This window comes from Numida meleagris, chromosome 16 (assembly GCF_002078875.1).
Source record: "Numida meleagris isolate 19003 breed g44 Domestic line chromosome 16, NumMel1.0, whole genome shotgun sequence".
NCBI lineage: Eukaryota > Metazoa > Chordata > Aves > Galliformes > Numididae > Numida > Numida meleagris.
Genome location: NC_034424.1, coordinates 2,914,132 through 2,938,360, shown reverse-complemented (window position 1 = coordinate 2,938,360; position 24,229 = coordinate 2,914,132). Strand labels below are relative to the sequence as shown.

The 24,229-nt window shown below is 47.0% G+C and overlaps 1 protein-coding gene across 2 annotated transcripts in view; it reads right to left on the bottom strand.

Moving 5' to 3' along the window:
• The window catches only part of PAPPA (pappalysin 1), a 175,090-nt gene that overhangs the window by 83,880 nt on the left and 66,981 nt on the right, over positions 1-24,229 (bottom strand). For both annotated transcript variants that reach the window (XM_021414277.1, XM_021414278.1), the window contains exons 7-9: positions 18,528-19,035; positions 4,046-4,174; positions 2,427-2,518 (exon numbers count right to left, since the gene is read on the bottom strand). In XM_021414277.1, the coding sequence (XP_021269952.1) occupies positions 2,427-2,518; positions 4,046-4,174; positions 18,528-19,035 (729 nt within the window). The remainder of the gene's footprint in view (positions 1-2,426; positions 2,519-4,045; positions 4,175-18,527; positions 19,036-24,229) is intronic.

Sequence of the window (24,229 nt, the reverse complement as noted above, 5' to 3'; positions counted from 1 at the left end):
TTAGTCGGCTTTGTGTGCAGAGAAGGCCAGGACAACCTGACAGCAAAGACCACACAGTTTTGTCCCTGCCTCCCTCCCTCCTCCCCCCCCCGCCCCTCCTCCCAGCAGAGCAGATTGATCCGCTGTTATCTGATTAGAGGGGAGAGGAGGAGGGAAAACAAAACCGAGGAGAATGGAAAAAAAAAAAAAAAAAAGCCTAATTTTATTACAGGCACTAGCGCAAAGTGTCTCGAGCCATTTATTCAAAGGAAAGTTGGACCAATAAAAAAAAAAAAGACAACAAAACCAACATTAACATCATGATCCTAAAAGGCAAAGGGAGCAAAAGAGAGAGAGGGACACCTGCAAATGGGCTGCCCCCGTCCGTGGGGATATCAGCACAGCTGGATGTCAGCCTGAGCCACGGGCTCCAGCACTGAGGCTGGAGCCAACTTTTAGTTGGCCCTGCATGGACCAGAGACCTCCAGGGATTCCCTGCAGCCTCCACTGCCTGGGAGGAAACATTCACAAGATCAAACCCTACGGCCCCAATTCTGCAAAGCCTCTGTACGTGATGGGAGGCTCACTGAGTTCTTTGGTGAAGAGGAGTGATGGACAGTGCTGAGGCACTGGGGCAGGCTGCCCAGAAAAGCGGTGGATACCCCACGAGTGCTATGGCCAGGAGGGATGGAGCTTTGGGCACCTGCTCTGCTGGGAGGTGCCCGTGCCCGTGGCAGGGGTTGGAACCTGGCTTTAAGGTCCCTTCCAACCCAAACCATTCTCTAATTCCCAGGGCTCTAAAAAGCTGCACAGTACGACAAGAACATCACTGCATAAATAACAGTCTGAAATAATTTGTTGTTGTCCTACAAGACTATAACATGCGTTAGCCTCATAAACATAGAAATAAATTACATTTTATTTTCCTCTGCTCCTCAAACAGGGACCCAAGCGGTCTGTATGTTCCAAGAAAACACCCCACCAGCCTCAAAGGAGACTTTGTTTGGCTAGAGGCAGAGGATTCAGGGTCATGTCCAAACGTAAGGCTGGGGTACGGCCGAAGCACCGACCTGGACCAGGGAACTCAGACCTGATGAGGGTGCACAGCTCCATCCCCAACCCTGGAACCAACCTCAGACTGTGCCTGACTTTCGGAAAGCCCAAAACGTTTGCAAAAGTGTTTACTGCGCTTTCAAAATATTATGACTAATATCTTTCAGCGCTTGAGGTCTAATTCAGCAAGTTACTTGAAACACAAATGTCACTTCAAGACCACCAATAGCCACAATTGGCCCTGACCATAAATATTCTCAAATTTCAATAGAGCTATTTACATATGTAAATATGGAAATAAGTACATCGCCAAATCAGGCCTCAAGTATGACTGTGTGGGATGCCGAAGTAAAAATGTGGTGGATGAGACAAGCAGCCCCCAGCTTACCACCCAAGGGAAACGTGTTGCCTGTGAGGTCCGTTATATGTTGTTCCAGCCACAAGAGATAATCATCAGATGGCCAAAAAGAGCAAATTCCAGTCTTGCCAACATTATATTAACTGCTTAGGACTGATGCCCTGAGCTGAAAGCATCGGATCGCTAGATGGGACAGACAGAGCATTCGCTTGGTTAGTCCAGATAAGGAATCCCATAAACCTCTTGAGAAGAGACTGATCCCTTATAAACATTAACTCTGGTTTCAGAAGGTCTGCATGTTTCATCCTTTCCCGGATCTCACCGAGTCCTGTTTGGGAAATGCAATCCCCCAGCGCAGGGCTGCCCAGCACAAGGTGCAGTGAGAATTGGTCTTTTCCCTTCTCTGCCCCCAGCATTCCTAGAGAGTTTAATAAATATGTAAAGCTCACAACCGCGGCCAGGCTATCCCAGATAGCCCGAGCATCTTCCGGCCATTGTGCTTACAGGTTTTGCTAATCAGAGCAAACCAGGCTTGCAAATGAAATCTGATTAAGTAGTTTTCACCTCTCAAAAAGGGGATTAACCAGACCTTTGATCTTCAGATACTGATTTGCAACTCAAAGGAGGTGTGACCTCAGCTGGACTTGCTTCTGGTCTCAGCCCCTTCCCCTTTCACTCCTCCTCCTGTTTACCAGAAAAAAAATCAGTTCATGTCTTCTCACGTAGCCAGATCTAAAGCCTATTGAAACCAGTGGAAAGCCACCCACTGACTTCAATGGGCTTTGGATCAGTCCCACAATGGCTGACTTAGCCCTAAGTCCTAGGTTGTTTCAAAGCCAGCAGAACCAATTTCCCATCAAAATGACCAGAAGCTGGGAAGATATGTTCGCCTTTCAAACCTACAAATTCCAACTTTTTTCCTTCTTCCATGACAACTCTTCAGCTGGAAATGCCGAAAAATGCTGTTGATTTTTTCCTTGCGCCTTGCTCAGAGCTGTTGCCCACCATGAGTGGAAAGGCTCTGAGCCAGACTTACCGATGCAATTAAAGGATAACTCCTGCAAGCAGAACAGGGAGCAGCCGTCACCATTGATCTTATTCATGTCATCGCATTCTTCCCCCAGGTCTCTATAGGTAGGGCACAAACAAGAAAAATGAGTCAGATGGCGAATGGCATCATCCCAATGATCTGCAGAACCCCAAAGCCCTGACATCCCAGAGAGTGGCACTGCATTCCAACCCTGGGACACTCCTCTCCCTTCTTTCTTCAGCTCTGACTTTCACCATTCTTGGTTCACAGACTTGCCTGGCCACTTCTCTCCTGCACATGTGGATACCACTTGCTGCTCTCCGATGAGGATATGAGCAACTTCCTTCATAGCTGGTGCGGCTGCAGCTCAGCAGGTGGGGAGAAAGAGAACAGGAATCTCTGAAACCCTTTGTATTAAATCTGGAAAGGCCAGTCTATGACCCCAGCATGGGAACAACAGGGTACAAAGCCCAGTGCGGGGCTATTCCAGGCGACAGCGGTCTGCAGGCAGTGGGTCCTGTCAGGGATGGGGCCCTGCCTTGCTCCAGCCCACACTGTTGCTTGTTTGTTGAGTGCAAACCAGATGAGAAAGAGGCTCCACAGCTGCGAGTGGGGACACAACCAAGCACACTGTGACACAGTCTGGTTCCTGCTTGCTCGTGAGGCAGCTCAGCTATTGTTCGACGCTTGCTGCAAAGCCACAAGTGATGTTTGAGGAATGTGCAAACATAACAGTAGGAGAAAAGTTATGGAAAGCAAAATTAATCTGTCTTTCTCCACCTCTCTCTCCAAGACTGGCCTGGATTCATAAGGCAATTGGCTGCTCTGTTTGATTTTCCTGCCTGTTGGGCCTCATCCTGCAAATACATGCTGCCAGGTACATCGTCTCACAGAGCTGAGCTGGTGACTGCTGATCAACATTATTTCAAGACAACAGTTATTGGCTGGATCAAGCATTTGTTTGTTGTTACTTCTGTAATCATAATTAAATAATCTTACGCCACAAAGCTTTGAAGCAGGTGTCCTTAAAGTCCAACACAGTAAAAGAATAAACCCCAAAGCAGTTGTGAATGACTGCGTTACACTTCCAGCGGCCTGGGGCCTGGCAGCTGCTGAGAGGGCCCTGCTGACTCAAACTGTGCAATCCCCAGCACCGAGCCCTATACCTACAAGTGCACCCCAGGCCAACAGGAGGATGCATGAGGAACCCAGCTGGCCACATGGGGCTCTACCCTGTCCACCAGCTGCCAGGCACGTGGGGCTTCGTGTGGAAGGATGGCATCAAAGACAGAGGGAATTCTTCCAGCACTACAGCTCTATACAGGAAATGTCATATACATGCACATATAACAAACAGCACAAAGAGCATACAGCGTGCTTCATATCGATCCCGCTGTCTGGACTCCACTATCTGTATCTCTGTCTGTATCTACTGGTGCCAGGATAGCAGGGCCTAAGTTCCAATTAAATGTCATCATCCTGGTAATCATCAAGCAGGAGTCATTATCTGCAGATGAGAGCTAGCCGAAGCTAAGGAGACATCGGAGGTCATCACTTTCTTTCTGTGCTCAGATTGTGGCTGGGTAGATGTGCTCAGATTTATCTGTTTGCTCTGCCAGACTTACGTTTGGATAACTCCGTCTCCACAGTACCCACTCCCCGAGACGTAGACAAGAGCCGGGGAGGGCTCGCTCTCCTCTGCCCCAGAAACAACGATGACCTGGTACGTGTACGTGGTGCTGTCGCTCAGCTCCCTGCAACACAAGAGGAAATATTGAGTGACAGCACATCACAGGCAATGACAAAGGGCAGAGAAGGAGCTGCTGCAATGAGGGCTGCTCAACAGAAAGCAAGTCCTGGTTCAGCCAGGCCCTTTTTTCATTTTGATGGGAATAATTTTTGCTTGGCTGCTTCTTTCGTGTGAGCCCCATACGTCCATGCTTGACTTATGCACAGCTCTGAGCACATCCAGGTGCAGTTCTTGATTACGGAATCACAGAATCATTAAGGTTCTGGGAAAGAGTACTAAGATCACTGAGTTCAATCCCAATCCAAACCCACCATGCCCACTGACCATATACCTCAATGCTATATGTCCACGTTTCTTGAACATTTCCAAGGACAGTGACCCCACCACTCCCTGGGCAGCCTGTGCCAGTGCCTGACCACTCTTTTGGAGAAGAAATTTTTCCTAATATCCAACCTGAACCTCCCGTGTTTGACAGCTGAACTATCTGCACTTTGCTGCTGAGGTCTGTGCCTGATGCAGAGGTGGCATTGCACCAACACTGACCCCAACCATGCGCAGTGCTGAGTGGTCATAGCACTGCTGGCACCTCAGGAAGCAGCCCCGGGCTCTGTTGTGCTCAGAGACAGCATGACCTGCAGCTCATGGCACATATCACGCAAGGAACCCAAAATAGTCTGCAAACACTGATTCCTTCCTCGACAGCTCAGTCCAACTGCAGCTGCAGCCAGTGGGAATTTCTCTATTGATCTCAGACAGACTTAGACTCGGGTTGTTTCTCTGATAACAAAATATGCTACCTACTTTGTGTACAGGTACTAAACCAGCAGAGTTAAAGGGAAGCTTTCTTCCTATCCAGTAGAGTGCAAAAAATAGGATCTAAGCCATTGTCCTGGATCGTGGTATTAGCATCTAAACAGTCACACAAAGAATGACCAAACTGGTCCATATTTATACAAAGCCTTAAGTGCTTAAATCCTGTGAATATGTAAAAAAGACTTTTTTTTTTTTTTTATACAATACAGAAATAATATAAACCTAATATGAATATTTAGGTCTTTTACAGCATCTTTTGTGTTAGCAGAACTTGAGATGTTCCACAAAGAAACTCCTTGCCATTATCCTCATGGTGCTGATCTGCAAAGCCACGGAGCAGGGAAGATTCTCATCCTCCACACAGAGCACCAAGCCATTCAAGCAGGCATCGGTGGACTGAGGGCCAAGCTGGGGACATAACGATCTCCTTACAACACTCATTAAATTAAGAAGCATGACTTAAACTCTAACGCCACACATTATATTTTGCAACAAAGCCGCTTCTCATGGATGTGCCTGCAAAATAACGATCACTGAATGAAGTGCATGCTTACAACACAGGGGTTTGATTCTTTGCTACCACACTTTAAATTGTGGATAAAACTCAGTGGAAACAAAACACATCACAAGTGTTTTCTTCTTGATTCCTGTTGGCAATAGTCTGTAGTACCTGTTGGCTAAACTTGAGAGAACTCAGGCAGCATAAATCTCACCTTGTCTACACTGGGGAGATATCTACCTTGGTATTAGTGTGTTTGTTTAATTAGAGTGAAAATTCCCAAACTTCTGCCCTAGTAATGGCCTGTGTAAAGCTGTCATGTAAGCCAACCAGAAATAAATTGAATGAAATAACTTCAGTGGCCAAACGCACCCTGATGTGGAACACTGAGGTTTTCACTCCTGGATAAATCCACTGACAAGATCCTAGAATCCTAGAATCATTAAGGTTGGAAGGAACACTAAGATCATGCAGTCCGACTATCGACTCTTCCGGACCATGCCCGCTAAACCACGTGCCCCAGTGCCACATCTACTCTTTTCTTAGACACCTCCAGGGACAGTGACCCCCCACCCCCTGGGCAGCCTGTGCCAATGCAGCACTGCTCTTCCTGAGATGAAATGTTTCCTAATACCCAACCTGAAGATGGGAAGCTTCCGATGTACGATGATGAAATGAAAGCAGAGGCAAGCTTTGATTATTAAAGGGAGGTTGCTTCTCAAGTTGTTTCTCAAAACCGTCCATAAAATATTTAAGATCAACAAGGATATTTGGAGAAATTTAGATTTTGCTTCTGGATATCTGCCAACCACACAAACGTTCAGTTCTTAGAAAAGACTTGGTATCAACGAACCATCCAGGCAGCTGCAACAGCTACAAAACAAACCAACCAGCAGTGCTTTCCGATGGGCTGAGATCACATACACAAGCGTGAAACACCGACAGAAGTTTTCACAATCTGATTTTGCACGTGATTTCCACCAGCAGGTGATGGGCAGGCATCCAGCCAACAGCAAAAGTGCATCCCTGCAAGTGTGCCTGCGTATGTGGGAGTGTTTGTGTGCGCTGGTGTGTACATGGAAGCAAAGCAAAATCAAGGCAAAGTTCACATTTGTTTATGTACAGGGTGGGAAGTTGGCAGAACATAATGGAAGAAGACACAGTACTAAATAAAGCACAGGAGAGAATGTGGTGTTTATGAATTATTAGGTGATTGGAGATGAATGCGTATGTGGGTGAAGAAGACAGAAAACTGGAAACGAAAACTTATTACGCGGGGAGAGCTCTGGTGTATTTAATTATATTGACTGCAAATGCAGAATCTCATATGCAGAAAGCATCCTGGGCACGTCAGGGAGCGCTGACGTCAGGCACTGGCAGCAGTGCTGCTCCGTGCTGTCACCTGCAAGACAAGTGCTGCTCCAAGCAGGGATAAAAGCAGGACTGGGGCCGGCCATTCCCCCTGGCTGCCAGTGGCACTGATGGTGGCCGTGCTCCTTCCAGCCCCACGTGATTCTGCTTCGGGAGGTGAGACAGAAGAACATCCTTAACACCGAGGATGTGAACAAACACTCGTTTAAATTTATATCTATGGTCTTTTAATGACCTTTTCGAGAACGGAGCGAGCCGCATTGATCGCTGCGGCTTCCGCCCGTGGGGAGGCACTCGTATTAAAAAGCAATGACTCAAGTGCTCTGCTCAGAGGGGGAACTGGAGCGTGCCGTGCAGAATGCCACCAGGGCTCCTTTCCCATCTGCTGGTGAAAGCAACAGATCCAGGGCTGGAGATGTACAGCCCTCTCTCTCTTCTCCTCGTCTTCCTGGGGGCAGCGGGCAGTCATGTTGAACTTGAAGAGTCCTGTGGACAATGGACTGCTGCTCTCCAGTCGGGTATTTCCGTACAATTTAAAGGAAAAGCACCCCTGGGAAGCAGTTTTCTGCTCAGACCAAGGCAGTTTTGAAGGCTGACAGAATTCATGGTGCCCAGCAGTGCCCCAGCCACACCTGCTCAGTGCCCACTGCTGGGCTGCAGACTGAGGGCATAGAATCAGAATCATCTGAGTTGGAAGGGACCCTTAAAGGTCACCTGGTTCAAGCCCCTGCCATGAACAGAGTCACCTACAGCTCCATCAGGTGCTCAGAGCCCCATCCAGCCTGACCTGTGAAGCCTCCAGGGATGGGGTATCCACCACCTCTCTGAGTAACCTGTGCCAGTGCTTCACTAGGGGCACAGCCCCTGAAAGCACCGAGGGAAAGCAACAACCTGCTCCCCTCTTCCCACTACCATGGCACATCTGTTTTTCCTGTTACAAATAACAGCAGGAAGTTTTTTTTGAACACGACAAATTCCTGTTTTGAACAAAACTGAAAATATCCAAAAGGCTTATCCCAGTTTCTGCCCTATGAAAACAGAAATGGCCATAAAGCAGTGAAAGCAGACAGTGTTCCTGTTATTTAAGGACAAAATGACAAGGTCTTAAGCATCTCCAGTTAAATTACGGCTGTCTGAGGAATTGTGAAGTGTAATAGGCACATCCTGCACCTCAAGCACCCCGCAAAGGACCCATCTTTGCTTTGGCTTTCAACAGTCACTAAGTCTTGAGCCCAAAGGCAGCACTTCCAAAACAGCTCTCTGCATCCCAGAACCAGCCTCGGTCCATGAACAACATCCCTGTACTCCTACAACACTGTCAACATTTGGAGGCTCCCCAAGTGCTCCAAAACAATCGATAAAGAGAAACCCAGGGGATGAGGTCATTTTAGGACAGCCTGGATAGACATGCTCCCCAGCTCCCCTCCTTTTTCCTGCATTGCCATTTGCATTGTCCACATAAGATCATTCTCTTCTTTTAACTTCTCCTCTCTCACACGCACTCCCCTCGCCTTTTCCTTTTCTTCTTTTAATAAAAATGGCATGAGAAGCACGGCAGAAGATAATGAAGAGAATTCCTGCCTGGCTCTGCACTTGGGAGAGAGGAGGGGCAGGATTCTGTAAACAAAAGGACGTCAAAAATCCGGGCTGTTTTTTCAGCTGCGGCCCAGTCTCAGGCTGTTTGGATAAGCCCAGCGACATGGCAGGTGCAAAGGCCTCAGAAGAAGTCCCTGCCCCTCTGCTGGCCAGCGAGCTGACTCAGAAGACAAAAATACCTGGGGAGCAGTCTTAGAGCACCTTCTCCCTCTGGCCATGACATCAGGGTCCCAGTGGGGGCAGTGGGTTTGCTCTGTTCCCCTTGCTCCCAAGACGGGAGTGGAATGGGAGCTCATATGTGGGATGTGAGGGTGGAGACCAGGGGTTGGATTCCTGCTCCCAACACAGCTTAACCCTGGACTGTGGTTTGACCAGGGAACCCCAGGTGAACACTTCTGGGGTACGTTTTGTTTTAGGGGTGGCTTAGCTATCTGAAGCCCAGCCTCACCATTCAGTGCCCAAACTCAACAGGACTGTATCAGGAAGGTACTTCCAGTGACACCTCCCATAACCTCACGCGGTATCAGAAAGACTTCATGCATCGGAGGCTGAAGTCAGAGGCTGAAGTCAAGGGCTGAACAATCAAATCTATTAGAAAAAGGAAAACATTCTTTGCTCCAAGGTATCTGTCCACAAACAAAAGTCACCACCACCTCTCCCAGTTACCACAAAAGCCAAATGGTCAATTACTGTGTCGCTTGCTTACACCGGTGTAAGTGTGGAACAGCTTCAGAGACCCCAGTGACATACTCAGGTTCCAATCACATCCCATCTCTCTGAGTTGTACGTCTGCTCTGGTCAGGACCTAGACCATGTCAAGCATTTGTCTTCAGAGAGAACACTCTTAGAATCACAGAATTACTAAAGTTGGAAAAGACTTCTAAGATCACCAAGTCCAACCCCAACCCACTCCACCGTGCCCACTGACCACGTCCCTCAGTGCCACATCTCCATAGTTCTGGAACACCTCCAGGGATGGTGACTCCACCACCTCCTGCTTGGCAAGACAGATTCTCCTTCCAGAAAGAAAGATTTCTGTCCTTCATGCAAGGATCATAACTTTTTAAAGTAGCAAACATATAGATATATATGCAACTGATTAACTCCAGCAGACTTTGATATAATGGTCCAAGTATTTGCCCTGGTACCAATTTAAAACACAGTAGCACATTCAATGAAAAAACAACTTTGTAGCCAAGGCCTGAAAGATAATTCTTGGTTGTTTTTTTTTTTTTCTCTTAAAAAAAATCAAACATCAACAGTCAATTTTCTACTTTCTTGGTTGAACAACAACAGCAAAAACAACCACGTGAACATTTAGAGTGGAAGATAAAGATGCAGGATCTACGTGAGATTAAGTTACAATTACCAGAGCAGTGGAAATGCGAGGGGCCCGGGGCCTCACGCGGGTGTTTGCTCTAGACAGGCAATTTCACGGCAGTACACAGGTTAAGTGTCGGAGCACCTGGTTGCTATTAGAAGCAGGGCAGGAGGGGGGAAATCTGTTTTGCTCGGTTCTTTGCTGCTCCAATCAGCCCTGAGCTGAGAAAGGAAAGCTCTGCGCCCTGACCCACAGCAAGCCCCACTTGCAGCCAGAGGGAATCAGTGCATCTCCATTCATTCCTAGGGACCGGTGCCAGCAACCGGCGCCCGAGGACACAGTGCTGCGGTGCACGGGAGCAGGGAGAAAACAGCATCACGGCTGACGGCAGGCTGGGGCGGGTTGGTTGCTAAAAGGCCATCATCGTCACCAAAGAACCTCTCTGCCTGTTGCATCGTGCCTCCAAATGAGCCGTGTGCGATTACTCACGCCGCTAATGACGTCCCGGCTGTGCCTGCAGCACCCACAGCTCCAACCCAGCAGCCACCCTGCAGCACCCCGCTATCCAGGGCTGGGTTTGGGGTGTCCTGGCAGCATCGTGCCCCGGGCTCTACCTCCTCTGCAGGAGGAACACTCTCCCCAGCTTGGGGTCAGTGGTATGGCAAGGGGACATTCTTCAGCTTCCCCACATCCAGTCCTGACCTCTAGCATTTCCTTTCAACCGAGCCAAGACCTGATTTTCAGAACTTACTGCCCTCCTGTGTCTGTGCAATGCCCCGAAAGGGTAAACAGAGCCACGTGAGCCCGATCTGACCGCTCCTGAAGCCAGGGGAAGCTGTGTCTATTTTCAGCAAGGCTTCGGCCGGGCCCCGAGCACACAGATGTTTGCAGTTTCCTCAGCTTCCACCTCCACCACTGCTCTTCACCGAGGCTCTGCAGGGAGGGGAATGGCACGGGGGCTGCCCTGGGCCCACAGTGCTGCAATGCGGGCGAGGGAGCAGCCCAAACCCATAGGTTCATATAGGAAAGATGGATATGCGTCCCACATGTGGAGCACACAGGGGTGTGCGAGGAGAGGAGGTGACTCCTCCAGAGGAACATTTTGTCATTTCCCCCCTTAGGGGCTCTGTGTTTTGCTTTAAGCCACTTCAGATTATGAGAAATCCTACTAGCTGGTCTCCAGTGGGATCTGTAATGGTTTAATAACTGAACATTACTGAACATATTTCCACTAGCCTCTTTCTAAAATCCCATCATGAGCTAATTTCCTCTATTGTCATTACATCTGCAACTGGTCTTACATTTAAAAAAAAACCCTGCACCGCTGTGAGGAAGCAATCTACACCGAGCTCTGAAGGCAGCCCCGTGGGCAGCGGCCGATAACTCGCGGTGCCCAAATCCACTCATCCTCAGTGGGGTACAACTTGTTGCTTCCACTTTGCCTTCCTCTCACAACAAGACGCAGGAAAGTGCTGGAATGGCAGCAGCAGCATGGAGATGTCACGTCACCACGTGTCTCAGAAGATCCTGACCAGAAGGAGCAAGTTTGGGGGAAGCAATGGAAGGCTTTGGGCTTGCAATGATGAGCAGTGATGCACTTAAAGGGCTTCTGCTTTGGCTGCCACTGTGCTATCCGATCAGGTACTAAGGACAGCACAGCACGACTCCCTGCTTGGGGACAGCTCCAAATTTAACGGAAACGTGAAATTTATTTTGTCGGAAAATATACTGACATGAAATGCCCAGGAAGCAATCGGGCCAGCAGTTCTGTGAAAGTGGCAGAAAAATAATCTGTGCTGGCTGACACTGCTGGTAAAAAAGGCAGGTAGCACATCGCTGCTGCTGCTGCGGTATTTGAGGCTCACTCCAAGTTTTACAAGAGAGTTATTTTTATATTGTTGCATAACACATGTCTGCCCAATACTTCTTTCCCCAGTCAAGCAAAAAAAAAACCAACAAAAAAAAACCAAAAAACCAAAAAAAAAAACCCAATAAAAACATTTGTTATTCCTGGGAGATTTCTGGTACTTTTTATCTTACTGAGAGCCCAAAATAAAGATGCACACAGGAAGGCAAACATCAGAGAGAAATTATGAGATAATGCACACCCTAATTTACCACGTCTCTGAGACTGTTTCACCTGCAATAAATTATTTCACCCAGCAGGAAAAGTCTTGTTTGACCTTCATTTTTTCTTTTCCTGCAGCTGAAAACTCTGCTACTACTCCTAGGTCGGGAGTTCAAATTCCAGCCTGGCTGGGAGTGATTAAATATATCCATTTCTAATAGTATCTATTCGGTTAATAGGAGGACAGCAGCGGAGGCTCAGTGCTTGAGGGACACTGGCACGTGGCCGCGTTGCAGTCCGTGCACTGGGATGCTGGGGACATCCATGCAAAGCAGCAGCAGCAGCAGCGTGTGGTGAGTCCCTGGTGGGAGCAGAGCTGCTCCACCTCTCTCCTGAAGCAAAGCGCTGCTCCTGAAGCTGGGCAGACACTGTTTTCTGGCTACTCCCATGCTCTTGAGTCATTTCTTTGAGAGAGGCAACTGGGTGTCATTCAGAGCCGTGTCCCATTTCAGAGTTAAACCCAGGCTGAAAAACCACTCTGGCTGCACTGTCTCAGCATCACAGAACTATGAGGAGACGAACCCGCCCTTCCTACCTTATTCTTGCATCATATGCAGCTGAGCCAGAACAGGAGCTACGGTTCTGCCAAGTGCCAGCTATAGCTACAGCATTACATAAGAAACCACAACAGCAAAGAACCACAAATCTATCACTGCAGCTGGCACCAAGCGGCATCTCGGCACAGGCTGAGCAGAAAAGCTGCCTACTGAACAGGCACGGCCCAACGGATTGTTCTCTCTCTTCTCTGGGGCAGGGTTAAGGCAACTTGGCAGAAGGTGGTAGGGAAAAACTGCAGTCTTGCTCTGTGTGTGGGCTCAGGAAGTAGGCTGTATTCAGTTGCAGAGATAACGTGGCACCTCTGATGAAGAAAGGAAGATGTAAGGAGGTCCCTTCCAACTCCTGCAGTTCTGTGATTCTGTGACTTTGAAAGGAGAGCCATCAGAACGTGGCTTGCAGCAGTCACGGCCCGGCAGGCACACGGAGATGTACGGAACCTGAGCTTCCTTCACATGGATGAAGGAAGGATGCAGGAGCGGATGTACTTGAGTCTCAACACTGTAGCAGTAGGAGACACCTGGTGGGACACGGGGACAGAAGGGTGTTTGCTGCTTGGGAAAGCCCAAAGTGGCTTTGTTCACACACACTGCGCCTTAACGGTACAGAAGCTGTGAAGGAACGAGCAAAAAAAGTGAGTAAAAGTGAATCTGTTCATATGGGAAGTTTGGTAAAAGTGTTTTCACTGGAGATAAGCGGTCAACTTTCTTATGGATACAGACGGGGATCTCTTTAATACATTACTGGAGAGAAATAATATGGATAATTGGGTAATTATGGGAAAGAAATCGCCCAGATGCAGACTGGAGAGCAAGAGCTTTTAACAAGGACGGGTCACAGGTACTGCTGGAGGTGACAGAAGGCATCAAATACTTATGGACTCAACAAGAGATGATATTGTTTTGCACCTACTTCTGGTAGCTGAAGTTGGTTGGACTGAAAGAAACACTGAAGTGGAATGTACATTTGTTCTTCAGTTATCACTTTGAGGTTAATTATTTGCAGGAGTGAAATGTTTGTTGAAGATGGAATTGGTAAATAGACACAACCAGTGCAGAGAAGGATGGAGTTAGAATGCAAGAATCAGGAATTTACAGGACTGGATGTCTCAAAATGGTGCTAATGTTGGTACAAAAGGATCAAGAAATTCCAGATAAGCTCAGAGCTCTTCACTGCAAATGAGAGAGCAAGAAGTAATTGGTTGCACTCATTCAATTGGAAGGCAACTATGAACCATCAGAGCGAAAGATTCACAAAAAAGTGCACGAGGTCCTTGCACACATCAAGGCGAGGCATTTCTAGGCTTGCTGGTAAGTATTCATGCTATTGCACAAGGACATCTGGAACACCAGATACAGTTCTAAAGCCTGTTGGGAATCCAGATGTGTAGCGTGCCGATATCACGCAGACAACCTAGCAGCTTTTGTAGATAAATCTGGGCATGTAAAGTGCTTTCTTAACATTTCAGTCCTATCTTAGATACTCCCCAGTATTTCCTGGCATATCAAGAGAGATTTGGCATGGCAACTGTGGAGGAGGGGGGAGCAGAAGATGTTGATAATATGGGCTTCAGCTTTTGGTATCAGGAGAACATCCACCCAGCGATCTGTATCTTGTTTGGGTGGAAATATGGTGTTAATTATCTTCATGACAGATGGATCTGGCAATTCATTTCAGCTGCTTTAGATCATACATTCCTCTGGCTGGTAGAGCTTCAGAAAATAGAGAAATAGATCTTCGAGATGAATGCAAAGGAAGGAATGCCATAACAAGGACAGATGTTGCCATGAAATTTTAGTGTTGCATTCAGCAGGGCCCTAACGTTACATATCATCATCGTGATATTTGTATTTTTTCCGAGCCCTGTTGAGCTGGGCCTGCCATGTGGAACTGCAGCCTTCCAGTGGAGCTCCTGCTCACCTCCAATAGCCACTGCTGATTCTCCAGCCTCTCTGCTTGCTATGCTTGGAGATTACCATGTATTTCACACACATTCAGACTACAAAGTCTTTTCCATCACCTTCAACAACGCATCATCAAGGGTTTCTGACAAATCACTCACGAGCTTTCCCGACTCCATACCAACAAACACAAATGCCACCGATAACACACATTTTGAAACAAACTCTTTCAGATGCAGCCTGTGAACTGCTAGGAAACCATGAGCAGCACCACAGCAACATCTCCAAATACCCGCAGTCTCAATGACGGAATTTCTCAGTCCTTCTCAGTCACTTCAAGAAGCCCTACTGAGATCTGGATCCCACTCTCTTAGGTGCTGAGTTAAAAAAAAAACTGCGAAATTGAGCTTGTAAGCTTAGCACTGAATGGAACTCCTGACTCTAACCAAATATTTTGAAATACTGTACTGGCTTAAACAATAGATGACAACCAGTCTCCTCTATTACCAAGCAACAGAAAAGGCGTAGCCTTAGAAAGTAGGTGGAAAAAAGCTAAGTGTGACAAGAAAAATATATTATCTGTATGAGAAAATGCAGGTTTCTCTCTCATTCTCTTTTTCTTTTATTTTGAAGTATGAATGCAGTATCTCTAGGTGTCACTTAGGTACTGAAGCACTAGTCAGTGTGGGAATAACTCAGATGGAGATATCACAGGAAAGCATACTTGCTGCTCAGTGATGTTCAACTCTGCAAAATCAAAACTCGTAGCACGGCTTTGTGCTGGGATTCTTTCTTAGGCTATTTCAGTCAGTGCCTTTGTCATGAAAAATCCTATAGGTTAACAAAGAAGAAGGTTACAAAGATGACCCGTTCCATCACAGTCCACCACATTTTGAGGTTTCCTATGAAGTCCATGCCAGAAAAGTTGGAAAAAATCCCAATTCTTAGAAACTTTTCCAGTTATTCTGACTTTCCAGAGTGAACCTCAGCACCTCTTGGCTCAGCGTGCTGGAGGGCTGAGCGCAGACTGGAGCAGGAGCGTGGTGGGGAACATGGGCTGCTCGCCACCACCCGTCCTGCTCATGGTGTCCCCAGGGACTGGTCCCCAGCTGCCCCTGACATCCACAGGAGAGCTTCCATTGGGGACACTCCTCTCTCTGAGCTGTTAAAAAATCAGTGGTTGCCACAAATGATTGCAAGAGCGCCTATGTGAGCGTAAAAGCGCTACAGCAAGGCCAAAGTGAGGGCAAACAATTACCACCGCCACCATTCCCACTATCTGGTGGGTTATTCCCAGGGAACAGCCAGAGCAAAACGTAAGAGTGCAACCCGAACTTTGGATTAAACTGTGAGCTGAGACTTTGAGATTTGCAGATGTGGCTCCGTCCTTATCGCTGACTGCGGCGTGAAGACTCAGCAGTTCCGCGCTGCACCTGGCCCGACCTTTTTTTTCCCCATTGATTTATTCAGCTTTCTGCCCTCTTCCTAGGCACCGAGTCTCATTTTGTATTGCAGATTACAGCAATTCTGGGCGATCGCGCTCAGTGGAAGCAAGCGCATCCCGCCTTGTTTCTGGGAGGTCCACGGATAAGGTCCTGTCCCTTAGAAACGATTGAGCCAAGAGCTGAGATTAAAATTCAGCTTGAGAACAGAAGGTCTGGCATTATTTTGCATTTCTTAATAAAAGGTTTCCACTGCTGCAGTTATTTCCTCTCCGTTGTGGAGCACCCACTGCTGACTAGGCAAGGGCTATCCATTAAAGGCTTAAAGAGAAGTTCCCTCTCTTTGACGGGAAGAAGGTAGGAGAAATTAATTTCTCTTTCGGCATCGCCACACCTGGGGAAAGGATCTTGCTCACAGATAACAGCGCAAGCAAATATTTTCTTTGGGAGAAAAAGAGAAAGTGAAGATCAAGGTCAGAGGAGGCAAGAGTAAAGACAGGCGACCGCCTTCAAAATAACCTTCCATCGAACATGTGGGGCTGTCATTTTATTTCACACGGAAAACATGCAAAAGCATAAAAAGGAGGGGGAACTGGCTTGGGGCTTACGGAGAGATAAAGGGGTTGCAGCGTCTGGTTGTGCAGATATGCTGAATTCCAGCTGCACAGAATGAGACAGGCAGATGAGGAAGGGCTGAGAGACACTGCATTTACCCCTCCATGCACGCACGGAGCGCTGCCCAACACCGCTATCCCCGACTTTCTGAAACACCTTCCTGCTCGCACAGTGCAAGGGCAGTGGTTGCTCGTCGCTGTGAAGCTGCAAGACCCCACAGCACCAGAAGGTATGAAGCAGTGCTATGCACACGTGTATATTAGGATACAAAAAAATCACTTTTCAAGATTTCAAACGCGGGCCAAAGCACTGCAGTAAAAAAAAAAAAACAACTACAAGTGCTAAGCAATCTGCATCTTCGACTCCTCACCCAGTGACTAAAGGCTTCATTTTAGCTTTCCAAGTGCCTAGTCAAAGCTCACTGTCTGGATTTTCCCTGCAGTCCCTCGAAGGACCCAGCACCCAGAGCCAGCCAGACGAGAGGCTTTGGTTGGGTTGGCTGTGCCAGCCTCCGCCAGCAGCTGTTTCTGTCTCCCGATCGCAGAAAGACAACCTTCTATTTTCTGCCTGGTTTCCAGCTGACGCTGTAACTAGGTGAGACGTGCAGACAGGTACAGCAGTGTTACCCAGTGTAATTTATTCAGTGCCACACAGGGAAATTGTTATTAATCCCTGGCTACCGATTGAATCGTCAGAGCACCTTCCCATTTCGGATGGCTGTAAGCTACAAGTCACCCCTAAAATGACACCAAAAGATACGGGAATAGAAGTCAGAATACAAGTTATGTTTTGGACTTTTTTTTTTTTTTCACGCTTTATTATGAACTCAAAACTGGACCTGCTTCTGTGGGAACTTATGCTAAGGTATGCAAATATTTCAAACCAAACCAGTCCCATTTTCCAGTGTGAGTGGGCCAGGTTTCAGGCAAAGATGCTTTCACAGCAAAACCATGGGAAAATTCACCACTTTTCCACGTTTCCAATATGCCAATATTCATCTCCTGTGAAGTGCCAGCAGTTGTTGGAACAAGGCTACAACCCAAGAAAGCGTTTAGGCACATGCTTAACTTTCAGCACGAGGTTCAGGGGTTTGCTTTTATATTCAGTATTGTTAGCTACCTTGAATTTTTAAACCCATAGGGACAATTTGCATCTTCTGAGCTGTATAATTGCACCATGAAAGGGATGGTAGCTCATGATTACTGAATTGTTAATTAATCATTTTTATTATATTTAAACATGCTTCAGAAGACCATAATGATGTATGCTTCCTTGATATTAGCTGTACTAATTAGATCATCTTTTCTAAATTAGAGTGCAGTTTTCTTAGCAGGTTTCCTTTTATCTGGTGTTCATTTTCAGAAGAGCTTCATGTTGTTCCCACAGATGAGTGAATCACTTCCAGGGAATCATGTTATGCAAAAGATGTTTTTCTTGCTTCTGGAGAATGCCTGTGGGTAGATCATGGATCTCCTCGAAATCATTAAATATTTTGAAGTTGAGCTCTCCTCAACAATCATACATTCCTTCAACAGATGAGCATAACTGCAGTAAGATGAAATTCACTCCCTACAACAAACTGGCACATTTGATGTGTTTACCGTGCAATACAGCCTGTGTCAGTGACACATGAAAGCAGAAAATGAAAGCAGCTGAAACCCATTTACATACCTGAACACGCCATTCTACTTTCTGCGTTCTCTCTCAAGCAGTTAATTAGAAGTTACGATGCTCTGGCACTGAAAGCAATTCTGTCTCCTTCACCAAAATATTGCTGTGAAAAAATGTCTAAGGAAGTGATGACCGCGATACTCCTGAGGCCCTCCCTCAGGTTACCTTAAACATTTAACTTATCAAAGCTCGAGCAGTTTGCAATATCCTATCTGCTTAAAGAAGGACGGAATTTCACATTTCTGCACGACTAGCAGGCGATTTCACCTGACTGTAATGCTCCTACATTCCAGAAAGAAACAAAGAGAATATCCTCTCTTGGTGATAACTGATACGTCTACCTGGTTTAAAAGCCCAGTGCTCAATAGCAATACCAGATATCAGTAGGCTGAGGAGGAGAGGCTACTGTCTTTCTCCGATCGCGTCTCTGCAAAGCAGTACTTACATGTCGACGAATCTTCTGCTGAGGTTCGAGATGACAACGGGAGATCCGGACTGGAAAGGAGGGTCCCGAACCACTTTGTACTGGATGGGTTTGCAGTCGGCACACAGTGTGCTGTGGGGGATGGAGCTCAGCATGGCAGCATCGATTTCCAAGTGCTCATCCAGAGTGTAGATCTGGATGCCGTACACCTCCTCGCCCACCTGCCCCGCGTCCAGTTTGATGGTCAGCGGGATGTCACAGAAGACATTCTGCGGCCCGAGAGAGATGTTCTTCCCACTGACGGTGAGCAGCTTGACGTCATTCACCGCTCCGCTCGAGTCCCAGTCGGGGGAAACAAACGTCACCCACACCGTGAGGGACTCGGGAGTCAGGGGGTAACGGAACTCCAGCTGCAGGTAGCAGCCCTGGGGCTCGGGGCAGGCGGGGGGCACCGTGTGCTGGTTGACGGCTGAGTTGGGGCTCCACGTCCGGACGCTGGATTTACAGGGCTGCTCAACATCAGGGTGACCTGGAAAGAGATGAAACAAAGAAAGTGCATAAAAGAAAGCAGAGAACATGGCTGATCACTGGCAATACTGAAAGAGAACCCGGTGGCAGGACAGCGTATCTGTCCAGGGAGCTCAATACTCGCTTGGGCAGAACAGGCATGCCCGGCATGGAGAGGAGGAATTTAATGCCTGTGTATCATGGCTGAGTAAGACACAAACCCAGCTGAAGTGCCCAGATGGAGCAGACACCCACAGCACACACCGTGCCAGTACGTCTGGTCCTGCACTTCCTATTTCTGGTACATTCCCCTGGGCCAAACAATGATATTTTCCATCCCTTCCACTCAGTGCTTTACCTGATAAACAGACTCACTTTGCTTTCATTTCACCCTAGTGCTCCTCTTACACCCCTGTCTGTTACTCTAAAATGCCACCTTTTCCTCTTGTCTTTAGCAAAGACAAAGGAAAGAGCTTCTGCTAGTTCCATGAAGTCATCGCACTGTGCTGCTGCACAGCAAAATACTCAGTTCACTCCTATGCCCTTTACAGGCTCATCTTGTACATTGTGTAAGATCTCTTTTCTGGAAGCACACGGAGCACAGGTTGGAGCTGGCTTTTTGCACTCGTCATGATGAAACAACAGGCACTTGTGCTTTTACATGTCTCACCATTGGCTATGTTCAGCTACATGGGAGGTATTACCAAGAACTAATGAAAGCCACAGCGCTTGCTGGGATCCCAAATACTACGGTAACATTACAGTTTGGCACAGAGTCATGGACTGCAAGATCCAGAGAGGTCAGATGGGTGGAACAGCTGGTAACAGAATCCAGTGAGTGCTATAAATTCCCGCTTTCTTCCCAAATAATCACACAAAAAGAGAGCAAGCAGGACAGAGAGAAGACAAAGTATAGGAAAGAAGAAAGGAAAAAGAAAAGATGAAGAAAGGTAACAAGAGGAGAGAAATGCAGATGGCAGAGGAAAATGAGAGAAGGGAGAGCACAGCTGTTGGCAACCAAGGAAGAAAGTGAGATAAAGCACTGGGCAAACACGAACAAACAGGACATCACTGCTAATTTAAAGAGAAAAGGGCAATGTGTGAAGGTTATTCTTACTGTCTGTGATCCAATGAAGTGATAGAAGTGTGCCTTTTCTGCCAAGGATACACAGCTCAGGGAGTTCTCCCGTTCACACCAAATGAACCCAGACACAGAACAATTTCCCCGTATCTCAGCAGGCCTCTCAGAAAACCAATATGATGCCCTGCCCCACAGCCCTCCCCTGCTCCTCGCATGTCACAAGGCACTGCCACTAACCCAGCACCTGGCAGGCCAAAGCAGCCATCCACCGTGCAGCAAGCCAGAATTCCAGGGTACTCAGACTGTACTCCCTGTGAGTAGGGACAGCCCCACTCAACCCACACCATCCCACACCACTCGCTGCCATCCACATGTGCTTGGCTGGACCATCCAACAGCATTCCAGCATTCACAGTGAGCCTCTTACTGCAGCCCTAAGAAGGAGAGTTTTAACCCCAGTATCTCCTATGCTTTGGAAAGAGTTGTATTAACGCTAGCGTCTTGCCAGTAGGAAAATGCAGTGGATTAATGGCTCGCAGCCTAACATGTATTTTGATGTTGCCCCTCTTGGGTTCCTGCAAATTCACCTCTGCCAGTTCAAAAACTCTTTAAGACTTAAATAGAGAATAAACTTCCATGCTTTGGTAGAACAGGGAGCGATCCTCTGTGTTCAGCTGAATCAAACTCAACGGGCACTGCAGGGAGCTGAAAGCAGATCATTGCTGCCTACTGAGAGAGAACAGCTCTGCCTGGCAAGAATGGGAGCTTGACCATAGTCTGGCACAGACTGGAAACCGAAATGAAGTACTGAAGTCGAGATAAATAGTCCCTTTCTTAAATATTATTAGACACTTGGACTTGAAATGCTCGTTTAATTGTGGGACAGCATCACAACTTCATTCCATGTATCTAGATTTCTAGACATGGGTGCGTACTATGAAAATTACAAATAACTATATATAAAAAGAAATGATGGAGTAGTCACTGTGCACCTGTGTTCTCAAGTTCTAAAAACCTTTTAGCTTATGAGAACATCAGCAAGATCAATCATCAAACAACATTTTGTGTGGCCTCCCATCTGGCCAAACACAAGTAAGATGGGAACATGGGGTTTGTGAAGATGAGGCAAGTCCCATCTCCAGTTATACAGCAGGGATGGGAGGTGGGGAGGGAGGTTTCACCCAAAATTTGGGCTGTATGCACAGACTGGTGTGTTGGTACAAGCCCTGAAGTGGGAGGAGAGACTCATGTCCCCTCATTGTCCCACCACGAGGACAGAGACATGTGACACTTGCACAGGGAGGCGAGTCGGGACCAGCAGCCTCTGGAGAGCCTGCTGCTCTCTCAGCTACAAACTCACCCCTGACTTTTCCAATTTGATCATGACAAAGTGGCCTCCAGTCATGGCTCACACGTGGTCCTGACCAGAGCGGGTAGCTGAGCAGCATAACAGCGCTACGGGACCTCAGCAAAACGGTGTCAGACCAATCAGGTCCAGAGCCGCTTCTGGGAAACGTGAGAATGGTGACGTGCTGGTACTGACTGTGCTGGAGATGGATGAGCAGGGATATGGGATGTGGTTTACTGGTCAACAGTTGGACTTGATGATTTTAGTGGTCTTTTCCAACTTTAATGATTCCATGATTCTATGAGTACTTTAAGTCCTTTTCCAAGAGTGTCATCTCAGATTTTAAAATGAGTTCATGTTGGCCATGCTTTTGGCTCTTTTGTACTCACTTTCCATGAACATTCAACCAGTGGAGATTTATGTATATGAACATTTGTAGAAAGTGAATTTAATGCTTGCACGCTTGAGAACTCACAGATAGACAATTAAAGATGACAGACAATGACCTAACTGTGCTATCTGTAACTCAGACCAAGCGCAAACAGGCAGAAATCCTGAATATCAGGGACATTGGTAGTGATGACAGAAAATTAGAGAGCAACAAATACCATACGCTTGGTGTATTTTCTACCCTAAAGCGAAGACAACTTGTTAATGTAGTAAAAAGATAGGATTCCCAGATTTTTCTTTCCAGAGCAATGGCAAAACAGCAACTGAATGAGACAGATAAGGATCAGACTTCACCCTTCATAGTTAAGAATATGCAGGAACACACTGTACAAAGAGGAAATTAAATGCAAAATGCAGCTGAGTAATAAATCTTAGAGTAGCTTAGTTTCTCTAGGAATGATGCCGCTGGCAAGACGTGCGAGATCTAGAAGTTTTCAAATCAGAGCTTGTTGGAGAAATTTTGACGGAACTCAGCATCTCAATGGAATACACAGTTCTTTCAAAATCAAAACACTTCACAAAATTGGATTTATTTGGCCAAAATTTTACTCTGGAAGAGAAAATGGGAAGAAAGTTCTAACAATAATAGAACATTGTGTTTTGACATTTTTGGAGGAATTCATTTAGCTTTTGCACTTTCAAACACTTTTCACTTTGATATTAAAAGTTGCTTTTGCCCTAGATTACATACTAAGAGGAGACACTTTCAAATGTCATAATTGAAATGAAGTTCATGAAAGAGAAATTACATAAGCTAAATAAAACATTCTGGCCAGCCTCAAACACTTTTTGTTTTTAATTTTCCCTCATGGAGAATTTCAAAAGTTTCAGATTTTGTTCCAAACAAAACCAGGTTTCAAAGTCTTCTAAGAGCTGGCAAAGTGGAAATCCAGTCTTCCACCCTGCGCTACAACTGCAAGCGATCCAGATTTCGCTAATCCTGTTTACTTGACAATCAGGTCACACCTGTGGCTGGAGCAGTGCTCCCCAGGATGGGGCTCCTCTGCAACCTCCACGCAAGGGGAAGGTGCACTCTGTGTTGGGCTCGGCAGCCTTGGCCTTGGATGTCCAAAATTCTGATGGGTTGGAGTGAACAGTGGTGGGGGGCACAGTGGGCCCCCACCTGGGGTCTGGGCATACAGGGCAAGCAACACTTTGTTTATACATCTTGTCCCATCACATAGCAAAGAAACAATGCATTGCACATGCTGACCTGAGGACTAGGGAGGGCTCTTGGTGCCAACATTAAATGTTTCTCCTATTAACTAATAGATAATCTTGTAGATTAACTCCCATGTATTCTAGCTGAAGGACAGAGAAGCCCTTAATATAAGAAGACATCCTCATAAGGAGTTTACAAGTTCCAGGTGTGAACCTTTGAGTTCAGTGAGCCACCTGTACGTTTGGGCTCCGAGTGTGCTGTACCTGAAGGAATAGCTCGTGATGGACAGACTGAAATAACATTCTGCTCTTCTCAAACTGTAACCTGCAATTATTGACCTCTGCCTGCTATAATCACGTATATACTCTACTACATCCAACTATGCACACAATGGGAGGTATGGGTATTAGGAAAGATCAGGTTGGATATTAGGAAAAATTTCTTCTCAGAAAGAGTGGTGAGGTATTGGAACAGGCTGCCCAGGGAGTGGTGGAGTCACCATCCCTGGAGGTGTTCAGGTGTTTAGGAAAAGGACAGATGTGGCACTGAGGAACATGGTTTAGTGGGCACGGAGGGGATAGGTTGATGGTTGGACCTGGTGATTTTAGTGGATTTCCAAACTTTATGATTCTATATATGGAGTAGAGTTAATGATGGCAACTTAATGGCATTGTACAATTGTCTCTGCAGACGGTTTTTCCTCAAGCACGCTCTAGAGGAGCCATAAGCACAGTGTGCAGAGCACCCTGCGCTAGTCTGAACTTGATGTAGTCACCTGCAGAGTCCTTGCCCCAAAGGCAGTCGCTGCTGCTTCCAGTGTGACTGCTGGGGCAGCCTGTTAGTAATTCAATGTAAGTGAAGGCAGCAGAAATCAAGCCCAAAGAAATAACATGCAATTCTTCACTTTTGGAGTCTGAGCAGAAGGAGTAAACAGCTCCCCTGAGGAATTCATCTGGCAGATGTGAATGGTCAGTGTTTCTTGGCACTCTGCTGCTTTCTGAAGTTCAAGTTCAGCTCCCGAAATTCATTAAAATCATGGGCAGGGTCAGGACACAGGCACCAAAACACAGGTATTCAGCCAGGGGCACTACTTCAGGAACGCAGTGCATCCATCCATCCACTCATTTTGTTCTTGCTACACGCAGGTACCACCAGTCACCCTTCCCCAGAGGTCCC